Source organism: Salmo trutta, chromosome 10 (assembly GCF_901001165.1).
Source record: "Salmo trutta chromosome 10, fSalTru1.1, whole genome shotgun sequence".
Lineage (NCBI taxonomy): Eukaryota > Metazoa > Chordata > Actinopteri > Salmoniformes > Salmonidae > Salmo > Salmo trutta.
In genome coordinates, this window is record NC_042966.1 from 43,241,612 (window position 1) to 43,265,738 (window position 24,127).

The 24,127-nt window shown below is 46.2% G+C and overlaps 1 protein-coding gene across 2 annotated transcripts; it reads left to right on the top strand.

Moving 5' to 3' along the window:
- The first annotated feature begins 1,256 nt into the window (after window positions 1–1,256).
- Window positions 1,257–20,765, top strand: LOC115201750 (prosaposin). 2 transcript variants are annotated; one of them, XM_029765629.1, is made up of 15 exons: window positions 1,257–1,408; window positions 5,383–5,516; window positions 5,865–5,939; window positions 6,381–6,506; window positions 7,800–8,024; window positions 8,335–8,478; window positions 8,891–8,947; window positions 9,902–9,907; window positions 14,714–14,860; window positions 15,066–15,158; window positions 16,516–16,699; window positions 16,836–16,999; window positions 17,453–17,533; window positions 17,714–17,821; window positions 19,555–20,765. In XM_029765629.1, the coding sequence occupies exons 1-15, from the start codon at window positions 1,375–1,377 to the stop codon at window positions 19,588–19,590; spliced, it is 1,614 nt and encodes a 537-aa protein (XP_029621489.1). In that variant the 5' UTR covers window positions 1,257–1,374; the 3' UTR covers window positions 19,591–20,765. The 2 variants fall into 2 exon arrangements, with proteins under 2 accessions (XP_029621489.1, XP_029621490.1); XM_029765630.1 differs by lacking the exon at window positions 9,902–9,907.
- The last annotated feature ends 3,362 nt before the right edge of the window (window positions 20,766–24,127 follow it).

A 24,127-nucleotide genomic window follows, 5' to 3' on the forward strand; every position in this document is an offset into this window, starting at 1 on the left:
GATGTTGGTACATAATAACATTGTGAATCCCTGACTGAAACATGTCACAACAGTAAAATACACAAGGGAAAAATATTACTTCCGTTTCGAGGATCATCAGCTTGTGGTTTGTACTGTTGCAACTCATCAAATCAAATGTTATTTGTCACATACACGTATTTAGCAGATGTTATTACGGGTGTAGCGAAACGCTTGTGTTTCTAGCTCCGACAGAGCAGTAGTATCTAACAAGTAATATTTAACAATACACACAATCTAAAGTAAAGGAATTAGAATATATAAATATTTGGACAAGCAATGTCAGAGCAGCATACACTAAAATACAGTAGAAAAGTATAGATTACAGTATATATATAGGATATGAGTAATGCAAGATATGTAAACATTATTAAAGTGACTAGTGTTCCATTCCTTAAAGTGGCCAGTGATTTCAAGTCTATGTATATAGGGCAGCAGCCTCTAATATGCTAGTGATGGCTATTTAACAGTCTGTCATAAGGCAATGTAGGACTAGCCTATATTTGAGGAAATGTGTCTGTTCTCTCTCACAATCCATCCTGTAAAACATAATCACATAAAAAATAAATGTGATCTAGAACCTGGAGTAATGCGTTACATTACAGTAGTAGGCCTACATATTCCCTGGGGAGAGGACAGGGAAGGCTATGCAAAGATAACACTATACTAAACTCCTCGGGAAGGTTTAAATTAGATAAAAAATGTTTGCATGTAAATTCACTAAATTGAGTACCAACACTCAGTAGAAATCAAATCAAGTTTCATTAGATCAGTTAAATATTTGAATACAGTGATCAGCCAGCCACAGGACTCAGTGATCTTACCATGTGCTTTAATTGCACTCTTAATTTTCATAGGCTACTAATGTGTATCAATCCAGATAATGTGATGAGAAATAAAGACCTTATAGCCTTTTTATTTATTTATTTCAACTTAATTTAACCCGGTAGGCCAGTTGAGAGAACAAGTTCTCATTTTACAACTGCGACCTTTTTAGTCATATGTGTGTGTGTGTGTGTGTGTGTGTGTGGGTGGGGGGGGGGGGGGGGGGTGAATAATGAATAGGCTATTATTTATCTACATATAACTACAATAATGAATACCTTACATAATGATCTACTAACTATTTTATTAAAGGCAAAAAAAAAAAAAAGACAGTACATTTTTATTTGTTGTGCCCAGACAAGACCATGACATGTCCGGACTCAGAAGTCACCTGACTATGAGGCACCATATAAACCCAGTGCAGGCATCCTCTCTGCATTGCAGTGCTCAGAAACAAACAGCCGCCATTCAACTGAATACAGTGGCGACAAGAAGAAGAAGAGCTTCAACAGGACAATAAACAGCACAGTCATGCTGTACCTCGCTTTGTTTTTCGTCTCCGCAGGTAATATGATACACGTTACATTGGAACGATTTGATTCGTGTAATGTTGTCTTTTGTATCAAAGATAAATATGTAGTATTGAGAATTATACGTATCGAGGTTAGCTTAGTTAGCTACATTCGTTCACAGCGACGCTGTTTTTCTAAAACAAAAGTCAACACGGCAGCCATTGCTAGCTAGCTAACATTAGCGGCTAGCAGTAACGTTACTGTAGCAACCAACGGTTAAATACATTATCGACATTATTCAAGATGTGTAGCTAGGATGACTGACTTTGTGCTAGCTAACGTTGTCTAATTTATTTTCTACCTTTATGAACGGAATTAACTTCATTGTATTTACTGTACTGTTAGGTAACGTCCTGCTAGCTACTATAGCTAGCTAGCTAGCTAACGATAGGTATTTGGCCAGGTAACGTTAGTTAGCCAACAAGGTACTCTGGCAATGTTAGCTGTGGTCCGGTTGATGAACTTTTAGCCAACGAACACATTGTTACAGTAAATGAATGTAAAAAAAAAAAAAAAAAAAATCACGATATATAATATCAAAGCAACTCATGATAGCTAATTTTAGCTTAGACATTGGTGTGACGCATTAGCTATCTTAACAGAGTAGCTAGCTCTGCCAATGTTTTTCTTACGCCTGACCTGTTAAAAATAATTAACACCCTTTTGCGCTCATAACAGTTGTGCCATGTATATCACCATTTTATGTAAACAAACTAAAAACATAAGTGTACAGTAAGTCTGTACTTTTCTTATGCAGATGTTCTTTATGCAAAAACATAAGTGTGGTTCTGTTGTCTTACACATTCACACTCACCTCTAACTTTCTCTCCTATTCACTGTCTTTTATTTATTTATTATATCTTATTCTAACAGTAAAATGCTTACTTAAGCGTCGTTCCCAACAATGCAGAGAAAATAGAATAATTTACAGGACTGGGTCTACTCTTGATGTAGTCCATCCACAACGGAGACAGTTTTGGACAGGTGCCTGATAAACCCACCTTTTTCCATCTAAACAAATGCAGTCCTATCAAATTTGATTTGTCACATGCGCTGAATACATCCTGCTTACTTACAAGCCCTTAACCAACAATGCAGTTCAAGAAATGGGAGTTAAGAAAATATTTACTTAATCAATTAAAGTAACTAACAAGGCTATATAAAGGGGATACTAGTACTGAGTCAAAGTACGGGGGTACAGGTTAGTTGAGGTAATTTGTAAAGTGACAATGCATAGACAATAGACAGCGAGTAGCAGCAGTGTAGAAACGGGGTTACGGTCAAATGCTGAGCAGTTGCCATACCAGGCGTTGATGCAACCGGCCAGGATGCTCTCTTTTTAATTTACTGTTCTATGGATGTCTACCCAATGTGGACTGGATAGACAATGGAATATTTTTCTATGTTTCGGCAATTGAATGTTCACTGTCTTTGGTTTTGGAATTTCAATGAGAAATCTCCCCAAAAAATGTTAATCAAACCAATCTGGCCTAGAAACCCAGCGCCTTGATTGTCTTTTTGCTGATTACTACTACCTAACACATTCAAAAAAATCAATCATGTAGTATGTCATGTCCCCTATAGAACCCCTATACAAACTGGATTCTAAAGAAGCGAAACTCACTTCCTTATTGGCAAGTATTGTTAAGGGCTTTGTTGTAATAAACATGCACTAGTTACACTAGTGTCCTTGTTTGGTCAGGAGACCGAGTTGCTTATTGCTGCGTGTGACAATGGCTAGTTTTTTTTTTATAGCTAGCTTCTTCCTCCTTGACTTGTGTTGTGTTTTGGAATTGGAACACACTGACATGAAGACTGTCTAGTAGACTATCCACTTATCTTATGACACTGCCAGTTTTATGATTACTCAGAGGATATCTGTGTTGACCCTTTTTTTGCAGGAACTCTTATGACTTATCACATGCACTGCTGCTACTGTTTATTATCTATCCTGTTGCCTAGTAACTTTATCCCTACCTATATGTACGTATCTACCTCAATTACCATGTACCCCTGCACGTTGACTTGGTCCTGGTACACCGTGTGTGTATATATTTTTTTAACCTTAATTTACTGGGTAAGAACATTCTTTAGTACAATGACTGCCTACACCGTCCTAACCCGGCTGACCCTGGGCCGGTTGTGATATAGCCTGGATTCGAACCAGGGGCTGTAGTGATGCCTCAAGCACTGAGATGCAGTGCCTTAGACCACTGCGCTACTCGGGAGCCCATATAGCCAAGTTATTATTACTCGTTGTGTATTTATTTGTAGTTTTATGTTTTCTCTCTGCATTGCTGGGATGGGCCCATAAGTAAACATTTCAGTGTTGGTCTACACCCGTTTACTAAGCATGTGACAAAACGTCACTTTTTTTGTCACATGCTTACTCATGTTTGCCATTTCTGCAATACGTTTGCTCTTGGGGAAATTTTTTAGAGCACCCGGTTTGCAAAGCTAACAGCACAACATTTCCATTCACTATGAGAATAGTGGTTTGACACTCCTATGTCAATAGGAGTCATGCTTGCTCTGTAAACAATGTTCATCATAGGCTATTCATTAGGCCTGCTGTGGGGGGGAAGAAGAGTAGGGGTTTATATATACACACCACACCCCTTGGGCCTTATTGTTTAATTATACTTTAAAATCTATGCTGACTCACTGAAACTGTAGCTTAAAGACTTTGCTCGTTGGAGAGTCCGACAATGCTGAAGCATGTCCTTGTGATGCCTAGGCCCATTACGTCATATTGAGCAATGGCTTGTTTTTTTTTATCTCCCTAGTCATGTGACCTGGCCGCTGAGGAGAAAATGGAGGGGGGGGAATTATCAGCATGTGAACATGACTGAGCGTTTCAGTTGGGTTTCATAATGCCTTTGATTCCTAGGGCGTGTTCAGTTGGAGGTACTGTAGATAAGATTTTGCAATGGAAAATTAGCATTTCTCATTGGACAAGTACAGATAGTGCCTCCCCCCCTTTTCTAACTGTATTGTGCTTACTAAACACATGCTGTGTCCCATCTACCATCTATCTTCAGGCTGTTATCACAATGACCCACTCAATACGGGTCCAACCTCAGTATGTAGACTATTGCTCCAGCAGCACTAAGTGATCTATGCCATGTCTACTGAAACTTTTGTCACATGATTAACAATCTACCACACTGCTGGTTTATTTGACAAGGAAATGCCGACCAAACCCTCCCCTAACCTGTATGACGCTGGGCCAATTGTGCGCTGCCTCATGGGTCTCCCGGTCACGGCCGGCTGTGACACAGCCTGGAATTGAACCTGGGGCTGTTGTGACTATGATGCAGTGCATTAGACCGCTGCACCGCTCGGGAGGCCCTTATGCAAACTAATATGACCACTTTATGCAAAGATGAGACTTTTTGTTGTTCTACAACCCCCCCCCCCAGGACTTGTGGCACAGGACTTGTCTGAAGGTCACCTGGTACTGGTTTAAACCATTTATGGATGTTTTCTTAAGGTGACCCCCCCCCCCCCCCAAAAGGTGTAAATATATTTGAGCTTTGTCTCCTAGCTATAGGACACTTCAAAACCTTATTTCTTAGTCTAAATAAATCCTGTCTTGATGTTTGTTTCTATAGCAGTGAAGGCCAAATTCATTGAGGTTAATTGCCGTTTTACTGTAGGCTTACTTCTAAACAAATGACTGACTCAGTTTGTAGAGCATGGTGCTTGCAACACCAGGGTTGTGAATTTGATTTCCACAAGGGACCAGTAAGGAAATCTATGCACTCATTGCCTAATGTAAGTCGCTCTGGATAAGTGCGTCTGCTAAATGACAATGTGTAAAATGTAACACTGCTTATTCAAGAATGGGGTCGTTGACTTTTGTAATACTACTATTGTGTAACACTTTCTGTTAAACTGACCAACAGTTTGGATAAATGGGTATGCGTTGAAATAAACGTTTGAGATGTTTTTTTCTCTCTCATAGCCGTCGCCACCCCTCTGTTGGGTACTGAACAGTGTGCCCGTGGTCCTCCTTACTGGTGCCACAATGTGAAGACTGCCTCTATCTGTGGTGCTGTGGTCCACTGCCAACAGAATGTATGGAACCAACCCCAGATGGTGAGATTCTAGCCTGCTGTATCTAGCAAGTCAATGTCTATTTGAAGGAGCAGAGAAGGTCTTAACCAACGTTACCCCCCCCCCCGGTGTACATCTTGGTTTTTACCCTAGTACAACACAGCTGACTCAAATAATCAAAGCTTGATGATGATTTGGTTATTTGAATCGGCTGTGTAGTGCTGGGGCATAAACCAAAACGTGCACCCCGTGGGGGGTCCAGGACAGAGTTTGGGGGGGAAATGCTGCTCTCAGCCCTTGTCTTTACGCTGTGTAAATGGATCAACAGTGGGGATTGTTTATCCTGGCAATGGGTTTGTTATTCTAATCATCTCCCTCCTTCTGTTTCAGAAATCTGTGCCATGTGACCTGTGTAAAGAGGTGTTGGTTGTGGTGGACCAGCTGCTGAAAGACAATGCTACTGAGGTGAGTCATGGAGGATGAATGTGTGGGGATTGTTACACAATTTTTGTTGCTGAAAACAAAGCAAACTTTCGGTTACTGCCAGTAACCGAAAGGTTGCTTGATCGAAATCCCTGAGCTGGCAAGTTTAAAATCTGTCTTTCTGCCCCTGAACAAGTTAGTTAACCCACTGTTCCTAGGCTGTCATTGTAAATAAGAATTTGTTCTAAACTGATTTGCCTGTTTTATTTTACCCGTCTTCCAACCAGCGTACACAATTGGTAGACATATGGCGACAGTTTTCCAGTCCCTAATTGAATTCGTAAGATACCCCGACCATAACTAGCATTGTTCACAACCATCCTCTGAGTAGGCTATCGTAGTCGTTCTCCCAGAGGAGACGTCGGACAGACGACCACAGGTGTATACAACAAGGTGTCGTGAGGCTGTGAGATCTGTTTCCAGGGTGAGATCCTGGGTTACCTGGAGAAGGCCTGTACCTTAATCCCTGACAAGAATCTGTCTGCAGAGTGTAAGGAGCTGGTAGACAGCTACTACCCTATCCTTATGGGTATCATCACTGGAGAACTGGTATGTACCAAACACTGTATAATAACATTAGAACTACTATGAGAAATTAAGTGGTTTTTTTTTATGCTTAGTGTTAGATGGTAGACAGCTGAGCTGATGTGTAAAAGTGGACTGAATGTCTGTCTTATCAAATGACTTTAATACAGTCGGCCGTGGACAGAAATCTGTTACTGAATGATATTAATCAAATGTATTTATATAGCACTTCTTACATCGGCTGATATCTCAAAGTGCTGTATAGAAACCCAGCCTAAAGCCCCAAACGGCAAGCAATGCAGGTGTAGAAGCACGGTGGCTAGGGGAAAACTCCCTAGAAAGGCCAAAACCTAGGAAGAAACCTAGAGAGGAACCAGGCTATGAGGGGTGGCCAGTCCTTTTCTGGCTGTGGGATGAAGTTTCACATTTGACAGTGACGTAGAGCAAACCGTGTGGACCACTTGAGCATTGACCCAACTATGCAATCCTATGCACTTAATGGCTTTGAGACTTTCATAGTGTCATCTTAGGCATTAGATTTGAATTCAGAGTTGTTCTCGCTGTAGAAAAAGTAAATGTATTACTCTCTCTTTATCAGACTCTTGTTTGTAACTGAAGGGGCACACAGTAGAGTGTCTGTGTGGGCTAGGGACTAGTGAATGAGGCATTTAGGATGCTAGCTGGATCTCTGGTCACACAGACGATTCTTTGTGGGCCTTTACTGCTTCCTGTGACTGACAGGCTAAAAGGCCTCATCCTCTCAGTTTAAACTGCCATGGCTACAGCACCAGATGGACAACTTATATAGCTCTATAGCTCTATAGCTCTATAGCTCTATAGCTCTATAGCTCTATAGCTCTATAGCTCTATAGCTCTATAGCTCTATAGCTCTATAGCTCTATAGCTCTATAGCTCTATAGCTCTATAGCTCTATAGCTCTATAGCTCTATAGCTCTATAGCTCTATAGCTCTATAGCTCTATAGCTCTATAGCTCTACAGCTCTGTTCCTGGACAAACACACTTTCAGTGGAGATTGTTTTTAGTCTACGAGTTGGCCTAATCTGGGTATGAAGTTGAAAACTGACCCCGAGTTAAATTGTTGGTTACACCTTAATTGGAGAGGATGTGCTCATGGTAATGGCTGGAAATGAATCAATTCAATGGTATCAAAGGCATGGTTTCTACGTTTTGATATCATTTATTATAAGCTGTCATCCCGTCTGTAGCAGTGTTGAGGATCCAGGATTTATTTTTATGCTGTGTAGTGAGATGCAGGTTGTCGTGACCTAAAGCGGATGGTGATTGTGGTTTCCCAGGAGGATCCCCAGGTGGTGTGTGGTGCCATGGGGTTGTGTGGTACCCAGCAGGCAGCTCTGGCCAGGCTGGCTAAGCTCAAGTCCAACCAGAGCCCCCAGCTCACATCCAACGAGATCCCCCAGGTAGACCTAGCCCAGAGGGTCGCCCCCTTCCTCCTCAACGTCCCTGGGCTCCTTTACCCTCAGGCGCAGGATAACACCAAGCAGGGACCTGCTGCAGCACAGGTACATGGTCATATGTTTTTTGTGACGACTAAAAGGGGCTTCATGGGAGGTATATCATTTTTTTTACCCATCTAGATGCATCTGGGTTGTGTTCAGTAGGGCATAAAGTACCAAATCGTTCCGCAACGGGAAACTGAAATCTGTTTGTCATTGGACAAATTCTGTCTGTACAGCTTTGTTTGCAAAACATTATTCCCCTACTGAACATGACCCAGTACCAACTTTAAACTACTACTGATTCATATTGGGATATGTGTTGATGTAACCGTTACTCCTTATTCACTAGTGACTGTCTTCTGTCTCCTTGTAGGAGACTGGAGACGTTTGTGAGGACTGTGTGAAGTTCATCACAGACACTCAGGAGGAAGCGAAGAGCAACTCTACCTTCGTCAACTCTCTGATCGAGCAGATCCAGAACCAGTGTGACATGCTGGGGCCTGGCATCTCTGACCTGGTGAGAAGACTGGTTATCTAGTTACAGATCCAGAACCAGTGTGGTCTCTGACCTGGTTAGAGGACTAGGTTTTATAACAAGGGGCACAGCAAAATAGAACTCTTCACTGGCGTGAAATAAGTTGGGGTTTTCTTGCCCAAGATCAGGGCTCTCCAACCCTGTTCCTCGACGGTCCTGTCGGTTTTCACTCCAAATCGAGTCTCGCTACTAATTAGCTGCTTGATAAACTGAACCAGGTCCGTTACAACTGGGGTTGGAGCGAAAACCCTAAAGGGCAATTCTCCAGAAGGAACAGGATTGGAGAGCCTTATGGCCTAAAGACTAGCTGGTTTTATGTACCCACCATTGCTTTTAATCTATGATGCTAGCAGAGCACGTTTGTTGTAACACTTCCTGTCCTCTCCCGTTTCAGTGCAAGCAGTACGTCAGCCAGTACGCTCCTCTCATCGTCCAGCAGCTGATGTCCATGGTGAGTAACTTGTCTACGGAGATCTTCCAAGTTCCAGAGTAAACTTTTTTTAATTAGGGCTCTGCTCATTTAGCCAGGAGATATGTATACTATTACTAGTGGTGTAAAGTACTTACGTAAAAAAAAAAATACTTTTTGGGGGGGGGGGGGGGGGTGGGGTGTTTTTATCTGTATTTACGTTACTATTTACATATTTGACAACTTTATTTTCTTTAGGAATGTAGAGAAGTAAATGTAATTTTTACTCCTTACAGTTTCCCTGACACCCAAAAGTACTCGTTATATTTTGAATGCTTAGCAGGACAGTAAAATTGTCTGATTCGCACACTTATCAAGGGAACATCCCTACCGCCTCTGATCTGGCGGACTCGCTAAACTCAAATGCTTAGTTTGTAAACGGTGTTGGAGTGTCTACCCCCTGGCTATCTGTAAATTAACAAACTAATTTGTGCCGTCGATTGTTTTAATATAAGGAATTTGAAATTATAAATACTTAAGTATATTTTAGCAATTAAATTGACTTTTGATACATCAGTAAATCTAAAACCAAATACTTTTACTCAAGTAGTATTTTTACTGGGTGACTTTTAACACGAGTTAAATTAAAGATACCTTTTTAATAATAGAAAATGACTCCAGTATGACAATTGGGTGTTTTCTCCACCACTGAATATCACATGACTCATAATAAACAGACTGCAGATCACGTGGGTGAAATGGAGCAAGAGCAAACTTTTCCCCGCTACCGGGCTGAGATGTAGTTACAGGAAATGGGGGGGGGGGGGGGGGGGGGGGGGAAATCATGTGGCTTGGTTCAGCACAATAGATACTTTTAGCCCATACAACTCCTAGCCTGCTGATTTTATTATTTATGCACATTCTTCCCTCTCCTCATCCCCCTCCATTCATTTGCCTTTCTGCTCTCTTTTCTTTGTGGTTGCTGCTGATCTCTAGGAACAGGTAGGTGTCTTCCTGTGTTCAGCTTTGAGTCTCTCACCCTTTTCGGCTGTGGCCACACAGTGACTCGGATGACAATTTGTATTGTGGATTCATTGTCCGGCAAAAGTTGAAGTTACATATTCATAAAGGCTGACATTTGTATGTCCCCCCCACATTTCAACGGTTAACTCCCATTGGTTAAACAATCTGTCTGGCCACAGCTTTAGCATCTGCTTCCTGTACTGGCTGTCTATTAGTGCTGCTTACGTCAAAGACGCACCACCTACTGCTCTAGATCTGAATCTGTGTTCTGTTTAGTTGTGCCGGATGCAAATCATATTTTAGGTCGCAAGTTATCAATCTTTGGAAATGTATTTGATGTGCATGTTTTCATGCTGGACTGCATATGGAGCTGTTTGCTTATTTTTTTACATTTTTTTTTCTTCATGCCATAAACATGTTTGTTAGTGTCTTAATGCCTCATTAGTGTCTGGAAGCATCTGATCTGGGTGCATGTTGCCCTACGCATGCCTCTGTCTCTAGAACGTAGCATGGCCTATGGAACAGGGGGACTGGTAGGAGGGGGTGTAGCCTGGCCTATGGAACAGGGGGACTGGTAGGAGGGGGTGTAGCCTGCCTATGGAACAGGGGGACTGGTAGGAGGGGGTGTAGCCTGGCCTATGGAACGGGGGGACTGGTAGGAGGGGGTGTAGCCTGGCCTATGGAACAGGGGGACTGGTAGGAGGGGGTGTAGCCTGGCCTATGGAACAGGGGGACTGGTAGGAGGGGGTGTAGCCTGGCCTATGGAACAGGGGGACTGGTAGGAGGGGGTGTAGCCTGGCCTATGGAACAGGGGGACTGGTAGGAGGGGGTGTAGCCTGGCCTATGGGACAGGGGGACTGGTAGGAGGGGGTGTAGCCTGGCCTATGGAACAGGGGGACTGGTAGGAGGGGGTGTAGCCTGGCCTATGGAACAGGGGGACTGGTAGGAGGGGGTGTAGCCTGGCCTATGGAACAGGGGGACGGGTAGGAGGGGGTGTAGCCTGGCCTATGGAACAGGGGGACTGGTAGGAGGGGGTGTAGCCTGGCCTATGGAACAGGGGGACTGGTAGGAGGGGGTGTAGCCTGGCCTATGGAACAGGGGGACTGGTAGGAGGGGGTGTAGCCTGGCCTATGGAACAGGGGGACTGGTAGGAGGGGGTGTAGCCTGGCCTATGGAACAGGGGGACTGGTAGGAGGGGGTGTAGCCTGGCCTATGGAACAGGGGGACTGGTAGGAGGGGGGTGTAGCCTGGCCTATGGAACAGGGGGACTGGTAGGAGGGGGTGTAGCCTGGCCTATGGAACAGGGGGACTGGTAGGAGGGGGTGTAGCCTGGCCTATGGAACAGGGGGACTGGTAGGAGGGGGTGTAGCCTGGCCTATGGAACAGGGGGACTGGTAGGGGGGGGTGTAGCCTGGCCTATGGAACAGGGGGACTGGTAGGAGGGGGTGTAGCCTGGCCTATGGAACAGGGGGACTGGTAGGAGGGGGGTGTAGCCTGGCCTATGGAACAGGGGGACTGGTAGGAGGGGGTGTAGCCTGGCCTATGGAACAGGGGGACTGGTAGGAGGGGGTGTAGCCTGGCCTATGGAACAGGGGGACTGGTAGGAGGGGGTGTAGCCTGGCCTATGGAACAGGGGGACTGGTAGGAGGGGGTGTAGCCTGGCCTATGGAACAGGGGGACTGGTAGGAGGGGGTGTAGCCTGGCCTATGGAGCAGGGGGACTGGTAGGAGGGGGTGTAGCCTGGCCTATGGAGCAGGGGGACTGGTAGGAGGGGGTGTAGCCTGGCCTATGGAGCAGGGGGACTGGTAGGAGGGGGTGTAGCCTGGCCTATGGAAGCAGGGGGACTGGTAGGAGGGGGTGTAGCCTGGCCTATGGAGCAGGGGGACTGGTAGGAGGGGGTGTAGCCTGGCCTATGGAGCAGGGGACTGGTAGGAGGGGGTGTAGCCTGGCCTATGAGCAGGGGGACTGGTAGGAGGGGGTGTAGCCTGGCCTATGGAACAGGGGGACTGGTAGGAGGGGGTGTAGCCTGGCCTATGGAACAGGGGGACTGGGTAGGAGGGGGTGTAGCCTGGCCTATGGAACAGGGGGACTGGTAGGGGGGGGTGTAGCCCTAGGGGACTTGGAACAGGTGGACTGTGGGTAGGATGGGGTGTAGCCTGGCCTATGAAACAGGGGGACTGGTAGGAGGGGTGTGTAGCCTGGCCTAGGGAAGCAGGGGGGACGTGGTATGGAGGGGGGTGTAAGCCTGGCCTAATGGAACAGGGGGACTGGTAAGGAGGGGGTGTTAGCCTGGCCTATGGAAGCAGGGGTACTGGAGGAGGGGGGTGTACCTGGCCTATGGGAACAGGGACTGGTAGGAGGGGGTGTAGCCTGGCCTTAGGACAAGGGGGATCTGGTAGGAGGGGGTTGTATGCCTGGCCTATGGAAACAGGGGGGGACTGGTAGAGAGGGGGTGTACCGCCTGGCCCTATGGCACAGGGGGGACTGGTAGGAGGGGTGTAGCCTGGGACCTATGGAACAGGGGGGACTGGTAGGAGGGGGGTGTAGACCGGGCCGTATGGACCAGGGGGGACTGGTAGGAGGGGGTGTAGCCTGGCCTATGGAACAGGGGGGAATGTAGGGAGGGGGTGTAGCCTGGGCCTATGGAACAGGGGGACTGGTTAGGAGGGGTGTAGCCCTGGCTATGGAACAGGGGGACTGGTAGGAGGGGGTGTAGCCTGGCCTATTCGGAACAGGGGGACTGGTAGGCAGGGGGGTGTGAGCCTGGCATATGGAACAGGGGGACTGGTAGGAGGGGGGTGTAGCCTGGCCTATGGAAACAAGGGGGACTGGTAGGAGGGGGTGTAGCCTGGCCTATGGAAACAGGGTTGGGTACAAGCTGGTAGGAGGGGTGTAGCCTGGCCTATGGAACAGGGGGACTGGTAGGTAGGGGGTGTAGCCTGGCCTATGGAACAGGGGGACTGGTAGGAGGGGGTGTAGCCTGGCCTATGGAACAGGGGGACTGGTAGGAGGGGTGTAGCCTGGCTATGGAACAGGGGGACTGGTAGGAGGGGGTGTAGCCTGGCCTATGGAAACAGGGGGACTGTAGGAGGGGGTGTAGCCTGGCCTATGGAACAGGGGGACTGGTAGGAGGGGGGTGTAGCCTGGCCTATGGAACAGGGGGACTGGTAGGAGGGGTGTAGCCTGGCCTATGGAACAGGGGGACTGGTAGGAGGGGGGTGTAGCCTTGGCCTATGGAACAGGGGGACTGGTAGGAGGGGGTGTAGCCTGGCCTATGGAACAGGGGGACTGGTAGGAGGGGTGTAGCCTGGCCTATGGAACAGGGGGACTGGTAGGAGGGGGTGTAGGCCTGGCCTATGGAACAGGGGACTGGTAGGGAGGGGTGTAGCTGGCCTATGGAACAGGGGGACTGGTAGGAGGGGGTGTAGCCTGGCCTATGGAACAGGGGGACTGGTAGGAGGGGGTGTAGCCTGGCCTATGGAACAGGGGGACTGGTAGGAGGGGGTGTAGCACTGGCCTATGGAACAGGGGGGACTGGTAGGGTAGGGGGTGTAGCCTGGCCTATGGAACAGGGGACTGGTAGGGAGGGGGTGTAGCCGGGCCTATGGACCAGGGGACTGGTAGGAGGGGGTGTAAGCCTGGCCTATGGAACAGGGGGACTGGTAGGAGGGGGTGTAGCCTGGCCTATGGAACAGGAGGGGAACTGGTAGGAGGGGGTGTAGCCTGGCCTATGAACAGGGGGACTGGTAGGATGGGGTGTAGCCTGGCCTATGGAACAGGGGGACTGGTAGGAGGGGGGGTAGCCTGGCCTATGGAACAGGGGGACTGGTAGGAGGGGTGTGCAGCCCTGGCCTATGGAACAGGGGGACTGGTAGGAGGGGGTGTAGCCTGGCCTATGGAACAGGGGGACTGTAGGAGGGGGGGTGTAGCCTGGCCTATGGAACATGGGGTGAACTGGTACGGAGGAGGGGGTGTAGCCTGGCCTATGGAACAGGGGGACTGGTAGGAGGGGGTGTAGCCTGGCCTATGGGACTGGTAGGAGGGGGTGTAGCCTGGCCTATGGGACTGGTAGGAGGGGGTGTAGCCTGGCCTATGGGACTGGTAGGAGGGGGTGTAGCCTGGCCTATGGGACTGGTAGGAGGGGGTGTAGCCTGGCCTATGGGACTGGTAGGAGGGGGTGTAGCCTGGCCTATGGGACTGGTAGGAGGGGGTGTAGCCTGGCCTATGGGACTGGTAGGAGGGGGTGTAGCCTGGCCTATGGGACTGGTAGGATGGGGTGTAGCCTGGCCTATGGGACTGGTAGGAGGGGGTGTAGCCTGGCCTATGGGACTGGTAGGAGGGGGTGTAGCCTGGCCTATGGGACTGGTAGGAGGGGTAGCTGGTAGCCTGGCCTATGGGACTGGTAGGAGGGGGTGTAGCCTGGCCTATGGGACTGGTAGGAGGGGGTGTAGCCTGGCCTATGGGACTGGTAGGAGGGGGTGTAGCCTGCCTATGGGACTGGTAGGAGGGGGTGTAGCCTGGCCTATGGGACTGGTAGGAGGGGGTGTAGCCTGGCCTATGGGACTGGTAGGAGGGGGTGTAGCCTGGCCTATGGGACTGGTAGGAGGGGGGTGTAGCCTGGCCTATGGGACTGGTAGGAGGGGGTGTAGCCTGGCCTATGGGACTGGTAGGAGGGGGTGTAGCCTGGCCTATGGGACTGGTAGGAGGGGGTGTAGCCTGGCCTATGGAACGCATATTTTCTGCGGTATGAACGTGTCCATTCTGACATTCTTTCCCCCCCCTCAGCAACCCAAGGATATCTGTACCTTTGCTGGCTTCTGCTCTGCTGATGTGAAGACCTCTGTCCCCATGATGAAGCTGGTGGCTGCCAAAACCATCCCCGCTGTCAAACTGGTTCCTGCCACTAAGATGGAGGCTGCCAAGCCTGCCAAGGTAGGTTAACTTCCTGATACTGTGAAGTTTGCATGCTCATAGATTATTAGAAAAATTGTGCAGTTCATACAATTTATGACAGACACTGTTAGATTGCAGGTTCATCAGTGACATTTTCTGTAAATGATGTTCCTCTTTCCAGAAGCTTTGATCGTCTGGCTCATGTGGTTCTGGGTATTGTTTTACTAACTCGTCTCTTCTCTAGAACATGGTGCGTGCCCGTGACTCCGCCCAGTGTGCCGTATGTGAGTTCGTGATGAAGGAGATGGAGAGCATGCTGGAGGATGAGAAGACAGAGGTAGGTCTCCTGACATGTTGCGCACGAGTCATTTACCTGCTATAAAACACTGACTGGTAAAGGGGATTCAGGGTCAAACTGAAGTAGACTGGAACTGTTTAAAATAAATTGTAGTTATGAGATCTGTATTATAAATGTGATTGTGCTTCACCTCTGTTCTGGATGATGAAGACCTGTAACCCTGCTGATCATGACATGGCTCTGATCTGTTTGCTTCTTTTCAGGGGTCAGTTTGTCTGAACTTTATTAAAAAAAAAAAATCTGGAAATTCTGTAGTCCTTACATTCCAGGATCGGTTCGGGGGCTTGTTAAGAGGTTTGCCGGTTTTAACCCCTGAGCTTGCCTGCTGGATATTCTGCAGGGATTAGGCTGCAGCTAGAGGGTTACCAGATTCAATATCCTGTATACTACCTACTGCTGTTGTGTCCTTGAGCAAGGCACTTATGTGCTTGAAGTAAGCAAATCTATTTTTCTGTGAGCACGGGCACTTGTTGATCTGCTCTTCAGCTAGTCTCTGCCTTCTTCCTTCATTTGAGTTTGGAACAAAGCAAAAAAAAAAAGTCATCCTTATTTAAAGGGGAGATTTGATGACCAGATCACAATCTGGAGGATCAGTCTCATCTTTCAGTTTTGAAAAACCTTTTGAATTCTATCCAATTGGAGAAATCCTAGCAGGTGACTTAAAGTCCCCATGGTGCTAAAACAGGACTGAGACTATTGTCTGCAATGTGCAGCCAGAATGTATTGATTTATTTTAAGTGAGTCACTCACAACCCTACCTTTTTTTTGTCTTCATGAACTTCCCTTAGACCAAGTGTTTGTTATTCTTGTGTGTCAAGGGCTAACAATGTTGTTGTTATTATTGTGTCTTGTCTTTGTCCCTACATTACTCTGACCCTGTGTGACGTCTGGCAGGATGTTTGTTCAAGCAGCAGTGGGTAGTGTTTACTGTGATAAACCTTGTTGTGTCTAGCTAGCTATTTTGGTAGCCAAGCTGTTGTCTTATGAGAATTCTGTCAACTGTATAAATAGTGTGTAGTAAAAGACTTAAACTAGGAGATGAGAAGGAATTATCAAATGTATTTTTCTTTATAGAAGCTCTTATTCCATCAGCAGTTGTCACAAAGTGCTTTTATTAAAAACCCAGCCTATAACTCTTAAAAGGCAAGCAATGCAGATGTGTTGTCTGGGGGGGAAGAGAACTCTCTAGAAAGACGGGAACCTGGGCCAACTAGTCCCAGTGGTGTCCAGTCCTCTTCTGGTTGAGCCAGGAGAGGACTGTTTGATTTTTAAGTCAAATGAAATGGTAGGGTTCATGCCTCACCCCTGTGCTCTCTTCTTCCCTCTCTCTTCTCAGCAAGATGTGGTGCGTGCTGTGGAGAAGGTGTGCTCTGTGCTGCCTTCCTCCCTGTCGGTCCAGTGTAAGGACCTGATTGAGGCCTACGGCCAGGCCATCATTGAGCTGCTGGTACAGGAGGCTGACCCTAAGACTATCTGCACTGTGTTGGGGCTCTGCAAGGACGCTAGCCGCGCCTTCATCCGTGAGTAGTGTTCATTGTGCTTAAAATGAAGTGAATGTGGGGGTACAATGGGACGCAAGTGTCATTTCACCACCCCCCCTGGTTCATACCAACTGAACATGGCCCAGATTAAGTTATATCTGTCCCCATCTCTCAGCGGTGCTGGACCAGGCCCAGGTTGAGGCGGGTGGGTTCTGTGAGGTGTGTAAGGTGGCTGTGCAGTACATCGACGGTATCCTGGAACAGAACGCCACAGAGGCACAGATCGAAGACGCAGTCAGGAAAGTCTGCAGCTTTGTACCGGAGGCCGTGAGGAGCGAGGTGAGTTAGGCACTCTGGGAAGCACTGGCAAATATAACAAAGTGGACCATCCTGGCTATCTTCTGTATACCCCCCTACCTTGGCTCCAAACGCATTAAGAAGGAAACCAATTCCACATGAATTTAACAAGGCTCAAATGTTAATTAACATGCATTCCAAGTGACTACCTCATGAAGCTGGTTGAGAGAAGGCCAAGACTGTGCAAAGCTGTCAAGGCAAAGGGTGGCTACTTTGAAGATTCTCAAATATATTTAGGTTTTTTTAACACTTTTTTAATTTTTTTTAATTTTTGGTTACTACATGATTCCATATGTGTTATTTCATAGTTTTGATGTCTTCACTATTATTCTACAATGTTGAAAATAATAAAAATAAACCCTGTAATGAGTAGGTGTCTGAACTTGACTGTATAGATCTCTATCATTAGTGTTAACCACTGTCTCTCTCCTCCAGTGTGACCAGCTGGTTGAGCAGTATGAGCCCATGCTGGTTCAGCTCCTCCTGCAGATGTTGGACCCTGACTTTGTCTGCATGGTGAGCACTGGAATTAAAAATCTTTCAATATAGGTGTGGGAAGAGTAAAGATATGAGGGGGACAATCTATAGAATAACATCTCTTGTCAAGGCTCGGAGTTGGTTAAAAAAAGGGACTGGCCTGGTTGAATTAATTAAATGTTAGTCTAACAGTGTGTGTGTGGTTGTCCCTGGTTACAGAAGTTGGGGGTCTGTCCTGAGGCAGTGCAAAGGCTTCTGGGTATGGAGCAGTGTAGCTGGGGACCTGCCTTCTGGTGCAAGGACATGGACTCTGCAAAACGCTGCAATGTGAGTACTGAGTCAAAACACACATGCAACATGACCTATTCCTGTGCTCACTGGCCATCTCAGCAAAAAGAAATGTCCTCTCAGTCAACTGTTTTTTTTCAGCAAACTTAACATGTGTAAATATTTATATGAACATAACAAGATTCAACAACTGACACAAACTGAACAAGTTCCACAGACATGTGACTAACAGAAATGGAATAATGTGTCCCTGAACAAAGGGGGGGGGGTCAATATCAAAAGTAAGTCAGTATCTGGTGTGGCCACCAGCTGCATTAAGTACTGCAGTGCATCTCCTCATGGACTGCATCAGTTGACATTTCTTGCTGTGAGATGTTACCCCACTCTTCCACCAAGGCACCTTGTTCCCGGACATTTCTGGGGGAATGGCCCTAGCCCTCACCCTCTGATCCAACAGGTCCCAGACGTGCTCAATGGGATTGAGATCCGGGCTCTTCGCTGGACATGGCAGAACACTGACATTCCTGTCTTGCAGGAAATCACACACAGAACGAGCAGTATGTCTGGTGGCATTGTCATGCTGGAGGGTCATGTCAGGATGAGCCTGCAGGAAGGGTACCACATGAGGGAGGAGGATGTCTTCCCTGTAACACACATCGTTGAGATTGCCTGCAATGACAACAAGCTCAGTCCAATGATGCTGTGACACACCGCCCCAGACCATGACGGACCCTCCACCTCCAAATCAATCCCGCTCCAGAGTACAGGCCTCGGTGTAACGCTCATTCCTTCAATGATAAACACGAATCCGACCATCACCCCTGGTGAGACAAAACCGCGACTCGTCAGTGAAGAGCACTTTGTGCCAGTCCTGTCTGGTCCAGCGCCGGTGGGTTTGTGCCCATAGGCGACGTTGTTGCCGGTTATGTCTGGTGAGGACCTGCCTTACAACAGGCCTACAAGCCCTCAGGCTGAGAGAGGCTGGACTATTGCGGACAGTCTGAGCACTGATGGCGGGATTGTGCGTTCCTGGTGTAACTCGGGCAGTTGTTGCCATCATGTACCTGTCCCACAGGTGTGATGTTCGGATGTACTTATCCTGTGCAGGTGTTACACGTGGTCTGCCACTGCGAGGACGATAAGCTGTCCGTCTTGTCTCCCTGTAGCGCTGTCTTAGGTGTCTCTGTATGGACATTGCAATTTATTGCCCTGACCACATCTGCAGTCCTCATGCCTCCTTGCAGCATGCCTAAGGCACGTTCACGCAGATGAGCAGGGACCCTGGGCATCTTCTTTTTGTCTTTTTCAGAGTCAGTAGAAAGGCCTCTTTAGTGTCCTAAGTTTTCATAACTGTGACCTTAATTGCCTACCGTCTGTAAGCTGTTAGTGTCTTAACGACCGTTCCTCGGGTGCATGTTCATTAATTGTTTGGTTCATTGAACAAGCATGGGAAACAGTGTTTAAACCTTTTACAATGAAGATCTGAAGTTGTTTGGGTTTTTACGAATTCTTTGAAACACAGGGTCCTGAAAAAGGAACTTTTTTTTAATTTTTTTTTTAAAATTTTTTGCTTTGTTTAGTAACCGCAGTGATCAATGTTTCATTCCAGGGTTGCCTTGAAAAAGATCTAAATTTTTTAAAAATGCAATAAATGTCTGATCTGAAACTTTAATGTATTATTAGCTGGGAAGCACTGCTCATATATCACAGAAGATGTCTAAACTAAAGGAGGAAGCATCTCTAACCTGTTGGTCTTGTCTCTCCTCTCCCAGGCGGTGGCACACTGCAGGCGTCACGTGTGGGAATAGAGTGGCGAAGACCTACCTAAACATTCTGACCCTTTAGGAAATTAAGGACAAACACTAGTGCTGCTTAAGTTTTAAATCAATAAATGTCACGGTTTTTTTCTCCTCTCTCTATAAACATGTGGAATTTTAAGTTTTTGATATTGTCTAAATGAATTTACCTGGCAGGTTTCAAGGGAGGGAGTGGATGCCTTTTCAGTTAATGTGGGTGAAGAGGTGGTATTGTGGCTGTGCGAGGGACTCTACCTACCTGACTGTTTAGTTACTGGGACAAACTTCCAGAATGATACTGTACTGATTTTACTTTAATATGCCTGGTTTGTGTAAAGCTGTCATTTAGATTTCACATGTTAAGCCTTGTCCTGGACTGAAAAGGCACGGAATGCTTCTTAGTCCAAGAATCAGGCCCATTTTTAATGCGACGCAGACCGGTGAGAAGAGATACTGGGCTGTCTGTGAAAGAGTGCTTGCATACCTCCCAGTTGAGTCTTAGTAGGTCCTTTGACCTCTTGCCTACTCTTTACCCTACCGACCAGCATCCCTTGCGGTGACTGCAAATGGAGGAACCTGCTCGGACAGTATAAATCGTACCTTCCTGGGATGTTTTCTGTTTAACGAAGTCTGTCATCTCCTTAAAGCAAATTTTTAAATATCTAGTTTGTAGAAACTGTTGGAATTGTGTAGAATACTTAGTTTTTATTAAATTAGTTTATTTGAGAGTGAAGATTGGGGTGCTTCTGAAATGGCATCCTAGTCCCTGAAGTAGTACATTTTATATAGGGATTAAGGTGCCAGTTTTTAGACGTGGCCTGTGTACATTTTGTTAGCTTGTCCGTTGCCCTGGGTGGTGACTCCACTGTAGCACCAAGTGGGCTACTCAAATGGGACTCCCTCCCCAATGGCACCTTGGTCCCTATGGGCCCTGGTCAAAAGGAGTGTGCTTTAAAGGGAATGAGGTGCCATGTGGGACGTCTCTAGCAACATGCTCGTGTGCCCCTCCCCTTCTAGCCTACTCAGCCAACCAATGTGCTGACCTCACCCTGTTTATGCTAATCAATGTTTCTAACGTAAAGATGGAGCTTGATGTGACCAATAATCACTGGCCGACAGCCTTGCTGTTCAACCTGAAACTGATCGATCGGTCAATTTTTAACTGAAATAAAATGATCCCAAATCTACTTTTTTTTTTTTTTTTTTAATGTGTGGTCTTCATTAGTGTAAAATGTTTCAACAACCTTTTCTTATTGGCTAAGTTCAGGTAGTCCCTCCGTGATTTGGTTTGCTGTTTCGTATGAACTGAGAAACTGTTTTTAGCCAATAAAATGCAATTGTATATTTAACCCTACCGGAACTGTGTGGGGGGGCATGAATAAACAGAAGTGGATCCTATAACCTCTAGAGGAATTAGGGCTGGACTCCACTAGATGGCAGTGTGAACAGATTACCAATGATGGTTGGAAGCAAGGAAAGACACGTTTTTTTTATTTTTTACAATAAGGGAATGTAGATGCCAGGGGGAGAACAGGGTGTGTCGACTGCTTATTTTAGCCTGATACTAATAATCACAAGCAGGATGACAATCCTCATGTGGTGAAAAGCATAGATTCATAACATCTTGTCCAATGTTAAGATGTCTGTTCAGATAGGATCTCTGCTTAGCTGGGACACTATAGATAGGATCTCTGCTTAGCTGGGACACTATAGATAGGATCTCTGCTTAGCTGGGACACTATAGATAGGATCTCTGCTTAGCTGGGGCACTATAGATAGGATCTCTGCTTAGCTGGGGCACTACAGATAGGATCTCTGCTTAGCTGGGGCACTATAGATAGGATCTCTGCTTAGCTGGGAAACTATGTCGTATTGAGCCAATGCTTAGTAGGGAGAGAATCAAGTTCCCGTCCATCACCTGCTGCAGTGTCATGAAACATATTGGTGTTTGCTGCTCAAAAGGCCCCACGTCTAACATTACTGTCTTAAGTCTATAGGAGTATAGTATCAAGTATAGGTCTAGTATCTATATAGTAGTATAGGTCTAGTATCTATATAGTAGTATAGGTCTCAGCCTTTTATAGTTGAAGTTTGATCTAGACTTTTAAAAAATTTTTTTTTATTGAATATCTGAAACATACAATTATACTTGCAGTGAAGCTGCTCAACAACTACATCCTACCAGTCATCCAACAGATTCCCATTCAGAGAGACACACAGAAGCATCTAGGGTCAATAACTACATCATCCTACCAGTCATCCAACAGATTCCCATTCAGAGAGACACACAGAAGCATCTAGGGTCAATAACTACATCATCCTACCAGTCATCCAACAGATTCCCATTCAGAGAGACACACAGAAGCATCTAGGGTCAATAACTGCATCATCCTACCAGTCATCCAACAGATTCCCATTCAGAGAGACACACAGAAGCATCTAGGGTCAATAACTACATCATCCTACCAGTCATCCAACAGATTCCCATTCAGAGAGACACACAGAAGCATCTAGGGTCAATAACTACATCATCCTACCAGTCATCCAACAGATTCCCATTCAGAGAGACACACAGAAGCATCTAGGGTCAATAACTACATCATCCTACCAGTCATCCAACAGATTCCCATTCAGAGAGACACACAGAAGCATCTAGGGTCAATAACTACATCATCCTACCAGTCATCCAACAGATTTCCATTCAGAGAGACACACAGAAGCATCCAGGGTCAATGCCCTGTTCAAGGGCACGTTGACGGATCTCTCACTAGACCCCAAAAAACGTGAACCCGAACGCTCCAAGATCCCCCCCCCACAGTTCCCCAATAGCTGTCCCTCAACCATTCAACCCCCCCCCAAGAAGAATAATAAAAAATACAATTCTGTTCCCCCACCCCAAGAACCCCACCCACAATGCACCAACAACCAAGAGAATGAACTAAAGAGAAAAAAGGAAAAGGCTGAAGAAAACGGCAAACAATGCGTAACAAAATATACAATAAAACAGGACATCAAGGGCTAACTACTAAAATCATAACAGCAATGCCAACTGTATATGTTTGTGTGCATGTCTGGCACTATTACATGTACGGTTGAAGTCAGAATTTTACATACACCTTAGCCAAATACATTTAAACTCAGTTTTTCACAATTCCTGACATTTAATCCTAGTAACAATTCTCTGTCTTAGGTAAGTTAGGATCACCACTTTATTTTAAGAATGTGAAATGTCAGAATAATAGTAGAGAGAATGATTTATTTCAGCTTTTATTTCTTTCATCACATTCCCAGTGGGTCAGAAGTTTACATACACTTAATTAGTATTTGGTAGCATTGCCTTTAAATTGTTTAACTTGGGTCAAACGTTTCGGGTAGCCTTCCACAAGCATCCCACAATCAGTTGGGTGAATTTTGGCCCATTCCTCCTGACAGAGCTGGTGTAACTGAGTCAGGTTTGTAGGCCTCCTTGCTCGCACACACTTTTTCAGTTCTGACCACACATTTTCTATGGGATCGAGGTCGGGGCTTTGTGATGGCCACTCCAATACCTTGACTTTGTTGTCCTTAAGCCATTTTGCCACAACTTTGGAAGTATACTTGGGGTCATTGTCCTTTTGGAAGACCCATTTGCTACCAAGGTTTAACTTCCTGACTGTCTTGATGTTGCTTCAATATATCCACATAATTTTCCATCCTCATGATGCCATCTATTTTGTGAAGCGCACCAGTCCCTCCTGCAGCAAAGCACCCCCAAAACATGATGCTGCCACCCCCGTGCTTCACGGTTGGGATGGTGTTCTTCGGCTTGCAAGCCTCCCCTTTTTTCCTCCAACATAACAATGGTCATTATGCCAAACAATTCTATTTTTGTTTCATCAGACCAGAGGACATTTCTCCAAAAAGTACAATCTTTGTCCCCATGTGCAGTTGCAAACCGTAGTCTGGCTTTTTTATGGCGGTTTTGGAGCAGTGGCTTCTTCCTTGCTGAGCGGCCTTTTAGGTTATGTCGATATAGGACTCGTTTTACTGTGGATATAGATACTTTTGTACCTGTTTCCTCCAGCATCTTCACAAGGTCCTTTGCTGTTGTTCTGGGATTGATTTGCACTTTTCGCACCAAAGTATGTTCATCTCTAGGAGACAGAACACGTCTCCTTCATGAGTGGTATGACGGCTGCGTGGTCCCATGGTGTTTATACTTGCGTACTATTGTTTGTACAGATGAACGTGGTACCTTCAGGCATTTGGAAATTGCTCCCAAGGATGAACCAGACTTGTGGAGGTCTACAATTGTTTTCTGAGGTCTTGGCTGATTTCTTTTGATTTTCCCATGATGTCAAGCAAAGAGGCACTGAGTTTGAAGGTAGGCCTGGAAATATATCCACAGGTACACCTCCAATAGGCTAATTGACATCATTTGAGTCAATCAGAAGCTTCTAAAGCCATGACATAATTTTCTGGACTTTTCCAAGCTGTTTAAAGGCACAGTCAACTTAGTGTATGTAAACCTCTGACCCACTGGAATTGTGATACATTGAGTTATAAGTGA